The sequence below is a fragment of the Pseudophryne corroboree genome, chromosome 3 (genome assembly GCF_028390025.1).
Source record: "Pseudophryne corroboree isolate aPseCor3 chromosome 3, aPseCor3.hap2, whole genome shotgun sequence".
Taxonomy (NCBI): domain Eukaryota; kingdom Metazoa; phylum Chordata; class Amphibia; order Anura; family Myobatrachidae; genus Pseudophryne; species Pseudophryne corroboree.
The window spans coordinates 196,943,628-196,959,418 of record NC_086446.1 but is presented as its reverse complement, the minus strand read 5'-3'; the positions used below and the strand labels follow the sequence as shown (position 1 = coordinate 196,959,418).

General features: G+C 42.5%; 1 protein-coding gene across 2 annotated transcripts in view; it reads left to right on the top strand.

The window, feature by feature from the left end:
* Positions 1 to 921: 921 nt before the first annotated feature.
* The window catches only part of LOC135055109 (rap1 GTPase-GDP dissociation stimulator 1-A-like), a 222,318-nt gene continuing 207,448 nt past the window's right edge, over positions 922 to 15,791 (top strand). For both annotated transcript variants that reach the window (XM_063958766.1, XM_063958765.1), the window contains exon 1: positions 922 to 1,085. In XM_063958766.1, the coding sequence (XP_063814836.1) occupies positions 1,082 to 1,085 (4 nt within the window). In that variant the 5' untranslated portion in view covers positions 922 to 1,081. The remainder of the gene's footprint in view (positions 1,086 to 15,791) is intronic.

The following is a 15,791-nucleotide window of genomic DNA, read 5'->3' as shown; positions in this document are numbered from 1 at the left end:
TTGGGGCACTTGGAAATAACCCTATTTGTTTTAAATAAATGTCAGGTTTGCCTCAAAATTGTCCAATACAGTATGGGACAAAAATAGAAGTCAATGCTCACATTAATGTAACCCTGACTTAGTGTATAATTGCATCAGACTGACATTGTTTCCCAGGCAGAATATGGTACCACTGTAAAATATTAATATGACATGGTCCTGAATCATAAACAGCTGCTGAGTCAGGGACTCCCAACACCTTTAAACATCATACAGTGTCACCACAGGTCAACACCAGAAGCAGATTGCCCACAGGGCTCACAGGGAAGATTCCCAGTGGGCCAATGTGCACGTGGGGCCTATTTTGTTTGTATGACATATGAGGGGTGGTGCTGCCGCCATGGTTTCACGGTATACCTCTGGTGATGCCCATGTGAAGCCACCTTTACAAATTTTTCCATGGCCACTTTAAGTTCCCAAACCACCCATGGTCACCACCGTTGTTTTGAAGAGGTTAAAAAAAATCCCAGCTATTCATTTCATAGCAGTTAACTCTCAAAGGAAATTTTTTATTTTAAAACCATGTGATTTCAGTACAGTATTACCCCCCCCCCCCACCTTGTATATGATATTTCAACAGTAGCATTTTTCACCCTTTGAAAAGAAATCTATTTATAGCGCAGCACTGAGAAGAGAGCAAGAATTCCCATTGTATGTATGTCTAGCTAAATAATATCTTGCTCGTTGAGATCAAATGGAATTCATAGTGAAAATTGAAGCTCCAGCTTGTAAAGCATCCTGTGCCCCTGATACTCTGTTATTTTTAAGTTTAAATTTCTGCTCATGACAATTTTAAGCTTGTCATGTAAGCTGTTGTGGGGGATTAAGTAATTAGGGAGTATTAAATGCATTTGAGGAGCTGGGTCACTGAAGGGAAAAGGGAGGGGGGCAAAAACCGTGAGGGAGCAAATGAGAGAGAGATATAAAAATCTGTTCCTTACTCGCAGCCTGGTAGCTCTGAGGGACACAGCATCTCTGCAGAAGTATTTTTTTTATTTATTTTTTTATTTTCACATCTACCCATTTGATATTTACGGCCGAGATGGGTGAGTATTGATTGTGGGATGATGGATTGAAAAGACGTTGCCGTGTTCAGCTAGGCACACGATAGACGGAATGTACACTGTACCTCAGGAATTCCAGCTAGCTAAGGAGCTGTTTCAGCTGCAATGGTTCCTAGTAAACCTCTTGGCTCTGATACAGCACATCTCAAAGCAAAACATGCATTATACAGTAGCAGAAAACATCTCTCTGGAGTATAACACCTGTCTATATCTATTTCTTACTAATAATGATTTTGAAAAACTTTAACCTGTTCGCTGCTGGAAATGCTCTATAATATTAGTACAAAGCCCCTAAGGCCTTCTTGGAATATAGACCTTGACAGATTTTTATAGACATTTGATTCAATGCTATGAAGGCCTCTCTCAAGTGTATCATGTACTACATATAAATCAGCATGAAGGCATTGTTATTGTTTTGAGATTGGAGTATTGTATTTTTATTATGTTTTTGCCTTTTTTATATGATAATGTACACATTTGGTACATTGATTGTTAAATGTATAAGTAGGTTATTGAAATAATTCTTGACTACAGGGCAGACCCAACTGGTTGCCAGTCAAGTGCTTGTGGCCATGTTTAGTGAAAAACAATTGATTTGATGTGGTGGATGTGAATGCTACTCCCTTGAACACTGCGTGGGTTGTTTTATTTATATCCAACTTTTCTAGCTGTTAGATTCTCTGCTTTTCAGTTGAATTAATCTCTGTGGGATATAAAGTCATACATCATTAGAGATCTAGCTAATTAATGACACAGGGAAAATCAGAAATATTAATATCACTGCAAGGTTTGTTTTGACATAACTACTGCATCAAGGACTGTTGCTCAACTTATTGGGGGGGTTATGAAGTAACTTGATTTGGTAAATGTTATGAGACATTTTTACTGATTGAATACAAATGTATTGTGCATAACCGTAAATTATTATCTGAGCGCTTGATATCATGGTTTCACAGGGATTCTGCTATATTTGGCAGTGGAACCATGAAAGGTCAATCCTTGTAAATTATATTGGCATTTACGTGTTAGTCTTGAAATTAGATAAAACATTTTTTAGAGAAGAGCTTTGTGCGGAGGGGGGTGCAATCATTTCCATTCTGCAAAGGGACGTTGTTTGTGCTTGTTATGCTTTGTAATGCTACAGTATGGATCTCGCATCTCCTGTGGTACAGATGTAGCCATGTTCATCTTTGCTGCGATGCAGCATGCTGCAACACAGCTTGATGCATGGCATGCCAGTCCGTGACTATTTGCCTGCCATGCCATGCAGCATGTTATGATGCAACATGGCGCATTGCAGTAAGTTGAGCATGGCTACATCTGTACTTTTTATTGTAGCCTCTCTGTAAGAACAAAACTTAAAATAGTAGGCACAACTGCGCTATCCCCTTATGCTGTCCAGTGGTTTAAGATGATCAGATAACCCCTGGATCTGAGACTTAGGAATGTGGATGAGTAGGACGTAATACCACAGAAGGTGCTAGGAGTTTCTAAACAATTACAACAGCTTAAAATGCAGGGAAATGAAACAATTTAATGATGCACAATAAAACACAATCAATAGAAAACACAATCAATAAAACAAGATGATGATACGAATGAATCCTATCTGTGATGAAAAGGACTATTGCAGGTCCAATGTAAGAACACCTTGTCCGATGTAAAATTTGGCTTGAAAAGTGCTATAAAACACCCTTGATGGCCCCTCACGGAAACAAATGGTTTTGGTCATAAATGAGGTTAAATCATACTTACCTACTTTGTAATGGTGCCCTCCAAGAGATTCACGGCCAGGCGGTACTGTGTACCGGTAAGAAATTGCCAGCTGGCACGCAGTACTGCCGGCCCAACCACTATGCTTGCAACCCGCCGCTGCTGTGCTGTGTGCGAGGCAGCATGCGCCTTTCCTGTGTCCCTCATTGCTCATCCGGTCTCCAGCTGTTGCATTTCTCTCAAATGAGGCGCCGGTTCATGAGCCAATCAGAGCTCGGGGACCAGCAGCCGAGGCTCCTCATGAACTGGAGGGACATGCCGTCGCCATCGGAGACACAGGAGGGACACAGGAGAGGAACATGCTGTGCTCTTCTTCCCAGCCTCATACACAGCACAACAGTGGTGAGCGGGGGGGGGGGGGGGGTGTACCTGACATTGGGGGGCATATGTGGCACTGGAGGCATTTGTGTATCTGGCACTGTGGAAGCATATGTGGCATTGGGAGCATGTGTGTATCTCGCACTGTGGGCACATATCTGGCACTAGGGGCATATGTGTGGCCTATTTTTATCTGGTACTGTGTGGGCATATGTGTATCTGGCACTAGGGGGAATATTTGTATATGGCACTGTGGAGGCATACTGTATGTGTATCTGGCACTGCACTACTGGAGGTATATGTGTATCTGGCACTACACTAGAGGGCATATGTGTATCTGCCACTATTGGGGGCATATGTGTATCTGGCACTGCTATTGGGGTCATATGTGTATATGGCCCCCATATGAGTATTACGCCCCTATTTTAATTGGCCACGCCCCATGTGGCATCTGACCACACCCATTTTTGGCACAGTATCACTAAGAATATTTTTCTACTTGCACCACTGTCTAGGTTGGAGCCGCTAATCCCATATTGCTAGCCTGGTCCCCAAGGTGTAATGCCACAAATCATGTTACTACACTCCCATCCAATTTACCAGAGATATTCATTATGCTTTGGTCAGAATAAGGAACAAGAAGATAATCATACTGAAATGAGCTACACAAGTTCTATGGAGCAAACTGATTAATACCCATTTTCCACTGCCGCTAAAACTGAGTTATTATTACCATGATAACCTAGGTCACAACTCAGTGAAAATGGGTTCCTCAAAAAAACCTTGGTCCAGTGACCCTGGAATCCTTCCCGAGTAGCTACCATGGTTGGACCCGGGAAGGACCTGGATAGGCTGCAGTGTAAACGGGTAACCTGGGTCATCCGACCCATGTCCTGTTTACAGATTTACAGATGAAGCACAATGATGGGTGGTGCAGTGCAAGGTACCCATGCTTTATAATTTTGTGATTAAGACACATATTTTATAAAAAAAATGTGTGTCGAGACACGGCTTATTCACAAAGCCTGTGACATGACAAATGGGGATATTTTGGCCAATTTGAGGATCATTGCATGAGCACACGTCTGTATTTTCAGAAATGTGGTCTTGCATTTATCCCCAAAAAGCTTAATGATAAACAGAGATTCCCAGGATCAAGCAAATTGCTTAGGTCAATTGGTAAAAACTGACATTGAATAAGTGGAGATCCTCACCAGATGATATAGTACTATCTATATGCTAGGCTGCACAGCTTCATGATGGACAAAAGCCATCAACTGTGAATTGGGCATGGAGCATTCCAAGATACATGATGGTGTGTAATGACATTATGGGCTGCTGGAACCTTTGGTGGAGATCTTGACCTGAGTGGCTTATTCAGAGGTGGACATAGAGCATCGCTGCTGCAGCTTTGTATGAAGCAGCTGTGCAAAATTATGCTAAGGCGCAGGAGGCGTCTTAAGTAAAAGTCACTGTCGGCTTCTGCGTGACCATCAGACATCTGAGTAACCCACAGGTTACTCAGAATGTCCAGGCAAATCACGCTGCTACAACCAGTAAAGCTGGGTCCAAGACACAGTCACTGGCTTCGGCACACCCAGAAAACAGGGCAGACCACCCACACCCCCCACTATTTCCTGGGAACTGCGGCTTTTGGGGCACTCCGAGTGGCATTGCATCCCCAGATCTGCACATGCACAGTTGCATGCAAGATCCACAACCATCGTCTAACTGCAAAAATAACTGAAATAGTGACCCCTTCTGAATCAGCCCAAGTCGTCTGTTGTTCTGTGCAATTCTGGGAGAGTGTGCTCTAGCCAACAGCTTCAAAGCCATCCCAGCTGTCACCATGTAAACATGAATCCCTAGATTTGAGCAATCTGTCCAGGTCAAATAAGCCCATCACTAATCTTACAGTACATTTGATAATGAACTGTCACCTAAAAGCTATGGTCTTCAAATAAAATTATTTGCATTTTGCAACTGTTGTTTGCAAAAAAACACACACAAAAAAAATGAAAATCAAGTGGATGAAAAATCCTAAGCATTCCCTAACAGAAGGTGCAGGTACAATTAAAACAGTTCATCAAGGTGGTTGACTCAAAAACACTGGTACAAAACAAATAGGGGTAAATCTGCATACCACCAACCACTGGATAGTACTGTGCCACATATTGTATGTAACAAACTGTGAATGCGAGCGCGTACACAGAATCATGCATTGGACTGATGGCTTCTCGCCTGCACTCATCTCGTGTTCTCCATTTTGATGGTGATGGTAACAGATTGGCATCTATAAATTAAGAGCAAGGTTCAATGGGCAAAGACTGAATTCTGGCAGAAGTATGACAGAGCCTGTTCTTGTGTATGTCACAAAGTAGATCACAAACTTACTGAGATTTAATTTGGATATCTATAGACTTTGCTGCTATTGAAATTCTGCATCCTACCTTTGTTTCCCCCTCTTATCCTGTTGTCATTAGACTAGCAAGCACTTATAATGGGTGGATTTATTGAAACTAATGTGCAGCTGATATTAAAATTTGAATTTGGCACATGCCACCGCAAATTCTTTCTGCTTGGGATCGTTGTATAACGTGCAGAATCAGATTATAGAGTTGCGTTGGATATTACACAATCCCTTAGCTCTTACAATTTGTTTATTACCATTTTAATTGTGGCTGCATCTGTTCACTTGCACAGAGCATATTATTGTAGCAGATTTGAACATGGTACCTCTATATTTACTTTTGTTTATTGTTATATAATGTAAAGTCATAATCTTCAGCCGACAACTGAGACAATCACAAACTTACCTGATCCATAGTCATCGTTACCACTCACATTTTAAGTATGCTTAACAGTTTTTTATTTATTTGCAAAAAAGAGTAAAAGAATCAGTTGTATAGAGTGAGAACTACATAGAAAAAGTAAAACTTTATTACATATGTGTGTATGTATGTTCCAGCATAACTCTGGAATGCCTGGAGCAATTTACAGTAGTGTCAAATCCATAGTTTTCGGGGTCGCTAAGCTGATTGCATTTTTAAAATTGATATGTTCCTTAGACTCTCCGTTAACATACAGTATACGCTATGTATCTTCACGCTAATTCTTTTAGGGGTTGGGTAGTGAACTTAAACTTGTAGATGGGCGCAATAAACATAGTCTTATTGCATTAAGAATTCCATGAGGGCGAAGCTGCAGGCAAAAAATATATAGTATATAAACTGCTAAAAAAGATCTGTATAATAAGTAGAGATGAGCGGGTTCGGTTCGTCGAGATCCGAACCCCCCCCCCCGAACTTCACGTGGTTTATATGGGTCCGAGGCAGCCTCGGTTATTCCCGCCTAACACGCAAAACCCCAACGGGGGAAAACATCATCATCCCGCTGTCGGATTCTCGCGAGATTCGGATTCCATATAAAGAGCCGCATGTCACTTCCATTTTCACTTGTGCATTGCCGATTGAGGGGAGAGGACGTGGCTACGTTCTCTGCCTGAAAAGCTCAATATCTGTGCTCATTGTGCTGCATTGTGGTGACCACCAGTATATAGTAGTACTGTACAGTAGGCCATTGCTGTATCTTGCAGCTCTGTGTCAGACTCAGTTCTATTCTCCTGATCAGTGCTCAATATCTGCTGCATTGCTGTGACCAGTATATAGTAGTACAGTGCTGCATTGTGGTGACCACCAGTATATAGTAGTACAGTACAGTAGTCCATTGTTGTATCTTGCAGCTCCGTGTCAGACTCAATTCTATTCTCCTGATCAGTGCTCAATATCTGCTGCATTGTTGTGACCAGTATATAGTAGTATAGTGCTGCATTGTGGTGACCACCAGTATATAGTAGTACAGTACATTAGTCCATTGCTGTATCTTGCAGCTCTGTGTCAGACTCAGTTCTATTCTCCTGATCAGTGCTCAATATCTGCTCCATTGTTGTGACCAGTATATAGTAGTACAGTGCTGCATTGTGGTGACCACCAGTATATAGTAGTACAGTACAGTAGGCCATTGCTGTATCTTGCTGCTCTGTGTCACTTCTATTCTCCTGATCAGTGCTCAATATCTGTGCTGCATTGTGGTGACCACCAGTATATAGTAGTACAGTGCTGCATTGTGGTGACCACCAATATATAGTAGTACAGTACAGTAGTCCATTGCTGTTTCTTGCAGCTCCGTGTCAGACTCGGTTCTATTCTCCTGATCAGTGCTCAATATCTGCTGCATTGTTGTGACGGGTATATAGTAGTATAGTGTTGCATTGTGGTAACCACCAGTATATAGTAGTACAGTACAGTAGGCCATTGCTGTATCTTGCAGCTCTGTGTCAGACTCAGTTCTAGTATCCAGATCAGTGCTCAATATCTGCTGCATTGTTGTGACCAGTATATATTAGTACAGTGCTGCATTGTGTTGAAAACCAGTATATAGTAGTACAGTACAGTAGGCCATTGCTGTATCTTGCTGCTCTGTGTCACTTTTATTCTCCTGATCAGTGCTCAATATCTGTACAGCATTGTGGTGACCACCAGTATATAGTAGTACAGTGCTGCATTGTGGTGACCACCAGTATATAGTAGTACAGTACAGTAGTCCACTGCTGTATCTTGCAGCTCCGTGTCAGACTCAGTTCTATTCTCCTGATCAGTGCTCAATATCTGCTGCATTGTTGTGACCAGAATATAGTAGTACAGTGCTGCATTGTGGTGACCACCAGTATATAGTAGTACAGTATAGTAGGCCATTGCTGTATCTTGTAGCTCCGTGTCACTTCTAGTATCCTGAACAGTGCTTAATATCTGTGCTCAGTGTCAGTGCTGCATCTTGCTGCTGTTGGGTGCTGTGGTAGTGTCCTGTCACTGTGCATAGGTCATCATCATTCCAGTCACAGTGGTATCTGGTATCTATCTAGTGGTATCTAATCCAAGACATTACTGCCATCTAATTCCAGATATATTACTGGCATATAATTCCACACATTAAAAAATGGAGAACAAAAATGTGGAGGGTAAAATAAGGAAAGATCAAGATCCACTTCCACCTAGTGCTAAAGCTGCTGCCACTAGTCATGGCAGAGACGATGAAATGCCATCAACGTCGTCTCCCAAGGCCGATGCCCAATGTCATAGTAGAGAGCATGTAAAATCCAAAAAACAAAAGTTCAGTAAAATGACCCAAAAATCTAAATTAAAAGCGTCTGAGGAGAAACGTAAACTTGCCAATATGCCATTTACGACACGGAGTGGCAAGGAACGGCTATGACCCTCTCCTATGTTCCTTATGACTAGTGGGTCAGCTTCACATGAGGATGGAAGCACTCATCCTCCCGCTAGAAAAATTAAAGGAGTTAAGCTGGCAAAAGCACAGCAAAGAACTGAGCGTTCTTCTAAATCACAAATCCCGAAGGAGAGTCTAATTGTGTCAGTTGCGATGCCTGACCTTCCCAACACTGGACGGGAAGAGGTGGCTCCTTCCACCATTTGCACGCCCCCTGCAAATGCTGGACGGAGCACCCACAGTACAGTTCCTGATATTCAAATTGAAGATGTCACTGTTGAAGTACACCAGGATGAGGATATGGGTGTTGCTGGCGCTGAGGGGGAAATTGACCAGGAGGATTCTGATGGAGAGGTGGTTTGTTTAAGTCAGGCACCCGGGGAGACACCTGTTGTCTGTGGGATGAATAAGGCCATTGACATGCCTGGTCAAAAAAAACAAAAAAATCACCTCTTCGGTGTGGAATTATTTCAACAGAAATGCGGACAACTGGTGTCAAGCCATGTGTTGCCTTTGTCAAGCTGTAATAAGTAGGTAGGCATCAGGACGTTAACCACCTAGGAACATCCTCCCTTATACGTCACCTGCAGCGCATTCATCAGAAGTCATTGACAAGTTCAAAAACTTTGGGTGACAGGCTAGCGGAAGCAGTCCACTGACAACTAAATCCCTTCTTCCACTTGTACCCAAGCTCCTGCAAACCACACCACCAATTCCCTCAGTGTCAATTTCCTCCATAGACAGGAACGCCAATAGTCCTGCAGGCCATGTCACTGGCAAGTCTGGCGAGTCCTCTCCTGACTGGGATTCCTCCGATGGATCCTTGAGTGTAACGCCTACTGCTGCTGGCGCTGCTGTTGTTGCTGCTGGGAGTCGATTATCATCCCAGAGGGGAAGTCGGAAGACCACTTATACTACTTCCAGTAAGCAATTGACTGTTGAACAGTCCTTTGTGAGGAAGATGAAATATCACAGCAGTCATCCTGTTGCAAAGCGGATAACTCAGGCCTTGACAGCTGTGTTGGTGTTAGATGTGCGTCTGGTATCCGCCGTTAGTTTACAGGGACTTAGAGAATTCTTGAGGTAGTGTGTCCCTGGTACCAAATACCATCTAAGTTCCACTTCTCTAGGAAGGCGATACCGAGAATGTACACAGACGTCAGAAAAAAGAGTCACCGGTGTCCTAAAAAATGCAGTTGTACCCAATGTCCACTTAACCATGGACATGAGGACAAGTGGAGCAGGGCAGACTAAGGACTATATGACTGTGACAGCCCACTGGGTAGATGTATTGCCTCCCGCAGCAACAACAGCAGCAGCGGCACCAGTAGCAGCATCTCACAAACGCCAACTCATTCCTAGGCAGGCTACGCTTTGTATCACCGCTTTCCATAAGAGGCACACAGCTGACAACCTCTTACGGAAACTGAGGAACATCATCGCAAATTGGCTTACTCCAATTGGACTCTCCTGGGGATTTGTGACATCGGACAACGCCACCAATATTGTGCGTGCATTACATGTGGGCAAATTCCAGCATGTCCCATGTTTTGCACATACAATGAATTTGGTGGTGCAGAATATTTTTTATAATGACAGGGGCATGCAAGAGATGCTGTCGGTGGCCCGAAGAATTGCGGGCCACATTTGGCATTCAGCCACCGCGTGCCGAAGCCTGGAGCACCAGAAAACACTCATGAACATTCCCCACCATCAGCTGAAGCAAGAGGTGGTAACGAGGTGGAATTCAACCCCTCTATATGCTTCAGAGGATTGAGGAGCAGCAAAAGGCCATTCAAGCCTATACATCTGCCTATGATATAGGCAAAGGAGGGGGAATGCACCTGACTCAAGCACAGTGGAGAATGATTTCAAAGTTGTGCAAGGTTCTTCAACCCTTTGAACTTGCCACACGTGAAGTCAGTTCAGACACTGCCAGCCTGAGTCAGGTCATTCCCCTCATCAGGCTTTTGCAGAAGCAGCTGGAGAGATTGAAGGAGGAGCTAAAACAGAGCGATTCCGCTAGGCATGTGGGACTTGTGGATGGAGCCCTTCATTCGCTTAACCAGGATTCACGGGTGGTCAATCTGTTGAAAACAGAGCACTACATTTTGGCCACCGTGCTTGATCCTAGGTTTAAAGCCTACGTTGTATCTCTCTTTCCGGCAGACACAAGTGTGCAGATGTTCAAAGACCTGCTGGTGAGACACTTGTCAAGTCAAGCGGAACGTGACCCGCCAACAGCTCCTCCTTCATTTTCTACTGCCACTGGAGCTGCCAGGAAAAGGATCAAATTTCTAAAACCACCCGCTGGCGATGATGCAGGCCAGTCAGGAGTAAAACCCGACATCTGGTCCGGATTGAAGGACCTGCCAACGATTACTGACATGTCGTCTACTGTCACTGCATATGATTCTGTCACCATTGAAAGAATGGTGGAGGATTATATGAGTGACAGCATCCAAGTAGGCACATCAGACAGTCCGTACTTATACTGGCAGGAAAAAGGCAATTTGGAGGCCCTTGCACAAACTGGCTTTATTTTACCTAAGTTGCCCCCCCCCCCCTCCAGTGTGTACTCCGAAAGAGTGTTTAGTGCAGCTGGTCACCTTGTCAGCGATCGGCGTACGAGGTTACTTCCACAAAATGTGGAGAAGATGATGTTCATCAAAATGAATTATAATCAATTCCTCCGTGGAGACATTTACCAGCAATTGCCTCCAGTAAGTACACAGGGACCTGTGATGGTGGATTCCAGTGGGGACGAATTAATACTCTGTGAGGAGGGGGATGAACACAGTGAAAGGGGTGAGGAATCGGAGGATGATGATGAGGTGAACATCTTGCCTCTGTAGAGCCAGTTTGTGCAAGGAGAGATTGATTGCTTCTTTTTTGGTGGGGGCCCAAACCAACCAGTCATTTCAGCCACAGTCGTGTGGCAGACCCTGTCGCTGAAATGATGGGTTGGTTAAAGTGTGCATGTCCTGTTTATACAACATAAGGGTGGGTGGGAGGGCCCGGAGGGCCCAAGGACAATTCCATCTTGCGCCTCTTTTTTGTATTTTTTCATGTGATGTTTGGGGCTAATTTTTTTAAGTGCCATCCTGTCTGACACTGCAGTGCCACTCCTAGATGGGCCAGGTGTTTGTGTCGGCCACTTGGATCGCTTAGCTAGTCATCCAGCGACCTCGGTGCAAATTTTAGGACTAAAAATAATATTGTGAGGTGTTCAGAATAGACTGGAAATGAGTGGAAATTATGGTTATTGAGGTTAATAATACTATGGGATCAAAATTACCCCCAACTTCTATGATTTAAGCAGTTTTTGAGAGAGTTTTTGGAAAAAAAATACCCGAATCTAAAACACGCCCGAAACCAACAAAAAAATTTAAGGGAGGTTTTGCCAAAACGTGCCCGAATCCAAAACACGGCCGCGGAACTGAATCCAAAACCAAAACACAAAAACAGAAAAATTTCCGGTGCACATCATTAATAATAATGTGTATATTTTCAAGATAATAATAAAACACAAAACAATTAAAAATATTACAAATGTACACATGAGATTAGTTAGATACAAATCTATATATTAATAGCAGAAGGACAACTTTTATGAGTGACATATTTCTTTGATGCTGTTTTCTGACCAGGGTTATACATCATATACCAAATTAAAGGTCTTGGTCCGTAGATTTGCAGAAAAATATTGGCGTTGTAATTGGTTGCTTCATTTCAGAGTTATATGGCAAAATGTCTGCCTGCCATTTGCAATGCATCACTATTGTGCTCTGAAAATTTTTACAGTTTGTGAACTATCCCTGTGCACCTGCTGGGTTACCTGGAACATGTTACCTGCTGGGTTGTCTGGAAACTGTGACAGTTATTTGCAGCCATCCACTATGCAGTACATTTTTAAAATTTGACTCCTAAGGGGTGGGGGGGGGGGGGAGCGGTAAAATGTTCCACCCAGCAAACCTTTGCCCAGGTGAAACTGGGCACATCAGTTAGTAGGTCTATAAAACAGTCTTCCTAACCAATTTTCAGAATAGCACTGACAAATTACATGCATATAAATAAACAGATATACATGCATATTGTATATCTGTACCAAGTAAACAGGGAAATAAATGAAGTCAGAAAACTCCATTGATACGTGTGGGATCTAACTTGTCCACAGCAGCCATGCAATGGGACTCATTCTTAGTATGCATACTTAAACAGACAACTTTACTATTGGTTTGGGTTTGGAAGTATTTGTTTGCTATTTTTGCTTTTTATTCTCTTTGTGGCCCCATTAAATGAATCAGTTATATTGCCTTATTATTTTTTGTAATGAATACTGTATATGGGGCCCCATAATGTTTAATAATAATTGAAGCGACTTATTTTGTATATTTTGTATATGACCCCCACAGTATTTTCTGTAATGAAGGGGGACTTTACAGTATACTTACCTTTCTTGCTCTTCTTTCATAATCCAATGTACATTAGTCAAGAGGGCTACAAAAAATAGTCTAACAAAATGGCTCTAGTGTCCATTATATGTTACTTTATATAACATGGCTGTTTTGAGTTTATCATTCTTATAAAGCATTTATCAAGCCTTGGAGAGTGATAAATAGCAAGGTGGTAAAGTACCAGCCAACCAGCCCCTAACTGTCATTTTTCAAACAAAGCCGGTGACAGTTATGAGCTGATTGGCTGGTACTTTATCACTATGCTATTTATCACTCTCCAAGGCTTGATAAATGAGGGCCTTAATACGGTATAGTTAAGCACTGATTTATCAAGCCTTGGAGAGTGGTAAGTTACACGGTGATAAAGTCACAGCCAATCAGATCCTAACTGCCATGATACAGGCTGTGTTTGAAAAATGACAGCTAGGAGCTGATTGGTTGGTACTTTATCACTGTGTAATTCATCACTGTCAATGGCTTTATAAATCTGGGGCTTACATTTTAAAATGATTGTGCTAGTTGTAAAGCTTTACTTATATGTGATACAGGACAATACTCTCAAAATATGAAAACCACATTAATAAAGAATTCCTTCCTATTACCAATAAATAATACAAATCTGTTTTATGACAAAGTACTGTACTATCTGTAGGTTGCTCAGCTTTTCTTTTTGATCATTTTTGTTTTTACTCATTATTATTTTTGGTATGCTAAGCAAATAAAATGCACTAATCTGGTTATGCCTACCATCACCATGTTGCTTAATAGAGGTATGTAGATCAGGTGCAATGCCATCAAAACAAATAAACTTGGGTTCCTTCTTGCCCATTTTAAATGTGAAGGGTTGTTTCCAATAATGGAAAGAAAAGATAAACTGAGGAGTAAGCAAGGATTAGGGAGGATAGATATTGCACATTACTGTTCTAGAAAAGCCAGCTTCTAAGCCCAGATATAAATCAAACAAACTCAGTGGTGTGTATTTGTTTAAGCAAGTTGTCAAACAAAATGCTCACAGGGGAGCAACAACATATATTACAACATCAATCATTTCACAAATCAATAGTAATTAATAATGTTTACTTGACATCACTTCAGTTCACAGAGCACTGAATGCAGAATTCTGAATTGTGTGCCTACTTGGCAGTTTATGATCAGGATTTGTAATTTGATGAACACTGTGCAACTTCTCATGAAACTGCAAAGGTCCAGAGAAAGAAAGATGAATGTATTTTAGAAAAAGAGCCAACTTTAGTATTTAAAATTAACTTTTTATCATAAATAAATGCAGTTTTCACCTGTTATCGCTTCCCTACATTTTTGCTAAATGACATGCAAGTGACTACAGTGGAATGTGGAATTGGTAACACAGTTAATTGGATACAATGTCTACTGTTTTCTGATTCACTAGCAGCACATCTAACAATATACTGTAATAGCCAGAATGATGCAAAAATGTAGGGCGCTTTGGGGGTCATTCTGACCTGATCGCTCGCTGCAGTTCATCGCAGCACAGCGATCAGGTCAGAACTTCGCATGCGCTGGCGCATGGCTGACAGCCGACAGCTGTCGTTGCCTAGCGATCGCCTCTGCCTGATTGACAGGCAGAGGCGGTCGCTGGGTGGGAGGGGGCAGCACAGGGGCATTTGGCTGCCGTTTTTTTGTGGGCGCGGTCCGGCTAACGCAGGCGTGGCCGGACCATACGGGGACAGGCCGCAGCTGCTGCGTGATGGCACACGCAGCCGCTGCGACCCGGGCAGCGACGAGTAACTCCCGGCCAGCCGCAGGAGCTGCGCTGGCTGGGAGTTACTCTTCAAGTACAAAAGCATTGCCGCTATGTGATGCTTTTGTACTTGTGTGGGGTTTATATAATGGGAGTATAACACTCTCATCCCTTGCGTCAATTCCCCTCTTTATACATGCTAATACCTTGTTAGCCTTCTTTGCTGCAATCTTACTTTGGGTACTACTGCTGTTTAGTTTGTTATCTATGTGAACACCCAAGTCTTTTTCCAGTACAGAATCCCCTAATTTTACCCCATTTAGTATGTAGATGGTATTTTTGTTCTTTCTACCAAAGTGCATTACCTTACACTTGTCTGTATTGAAGCTCATTTTCCATTGTGCTGCTCATGCTTCCAGTTTAACTAAGTGATTCTGAAGAGACTCCGCATCTCCCTCCGTATTTATAACCTTACACAATTTGGTATCTTCTGCAAATATTGACACTATGCTCTCTAGATCTACTGCTAGATCGTTAATGAAATGTTGAACAATAGTGGTCCAAGTACAGACCCTTGTGGCACACCACTTAGTACTTCAGTCCAATCTGAAAAAGTTCCATTTATCACGACACACTGCTGCCTATTATCTAACCAATTTCTGACCCAAGTGCATATTGTGCTCCCCAGCCCCAGTTCTTGTAACTTATAGACAAGTCTCATGTGTGGTACTGCGTCGAAACTCGAAAGCTTTAGCGAAGTCTAAAAAGATTACATCTGCCTCTTTACCCTGATCAGGGTTCGCACTAACTGTTTCATAAAAGCCTAGTAAGTTTGTTTAACATGATCTATCCTTCACAAATCCATGTTGGTTCCTATTAATAACCTTATTGGCTTCAAGGAACTTCTGTATACTATCCCTTAGAATACCTTCCAGTACAATTTCTAGATTTTCTATCCTAATTTCATGGTTGAAACATAATAAGGCCATGATCATTTATTTTAACAATAGGTTTGCTGGGGTTGAAGCTGAAATGCCAGCGGATGGAATTCTGGCGGTCAGAATACCGATCGCGGTACAATGCCAGTGGATGGGAAGAATGCTACCTCTCCCCCGCTTACCCCCTAACCTTCCT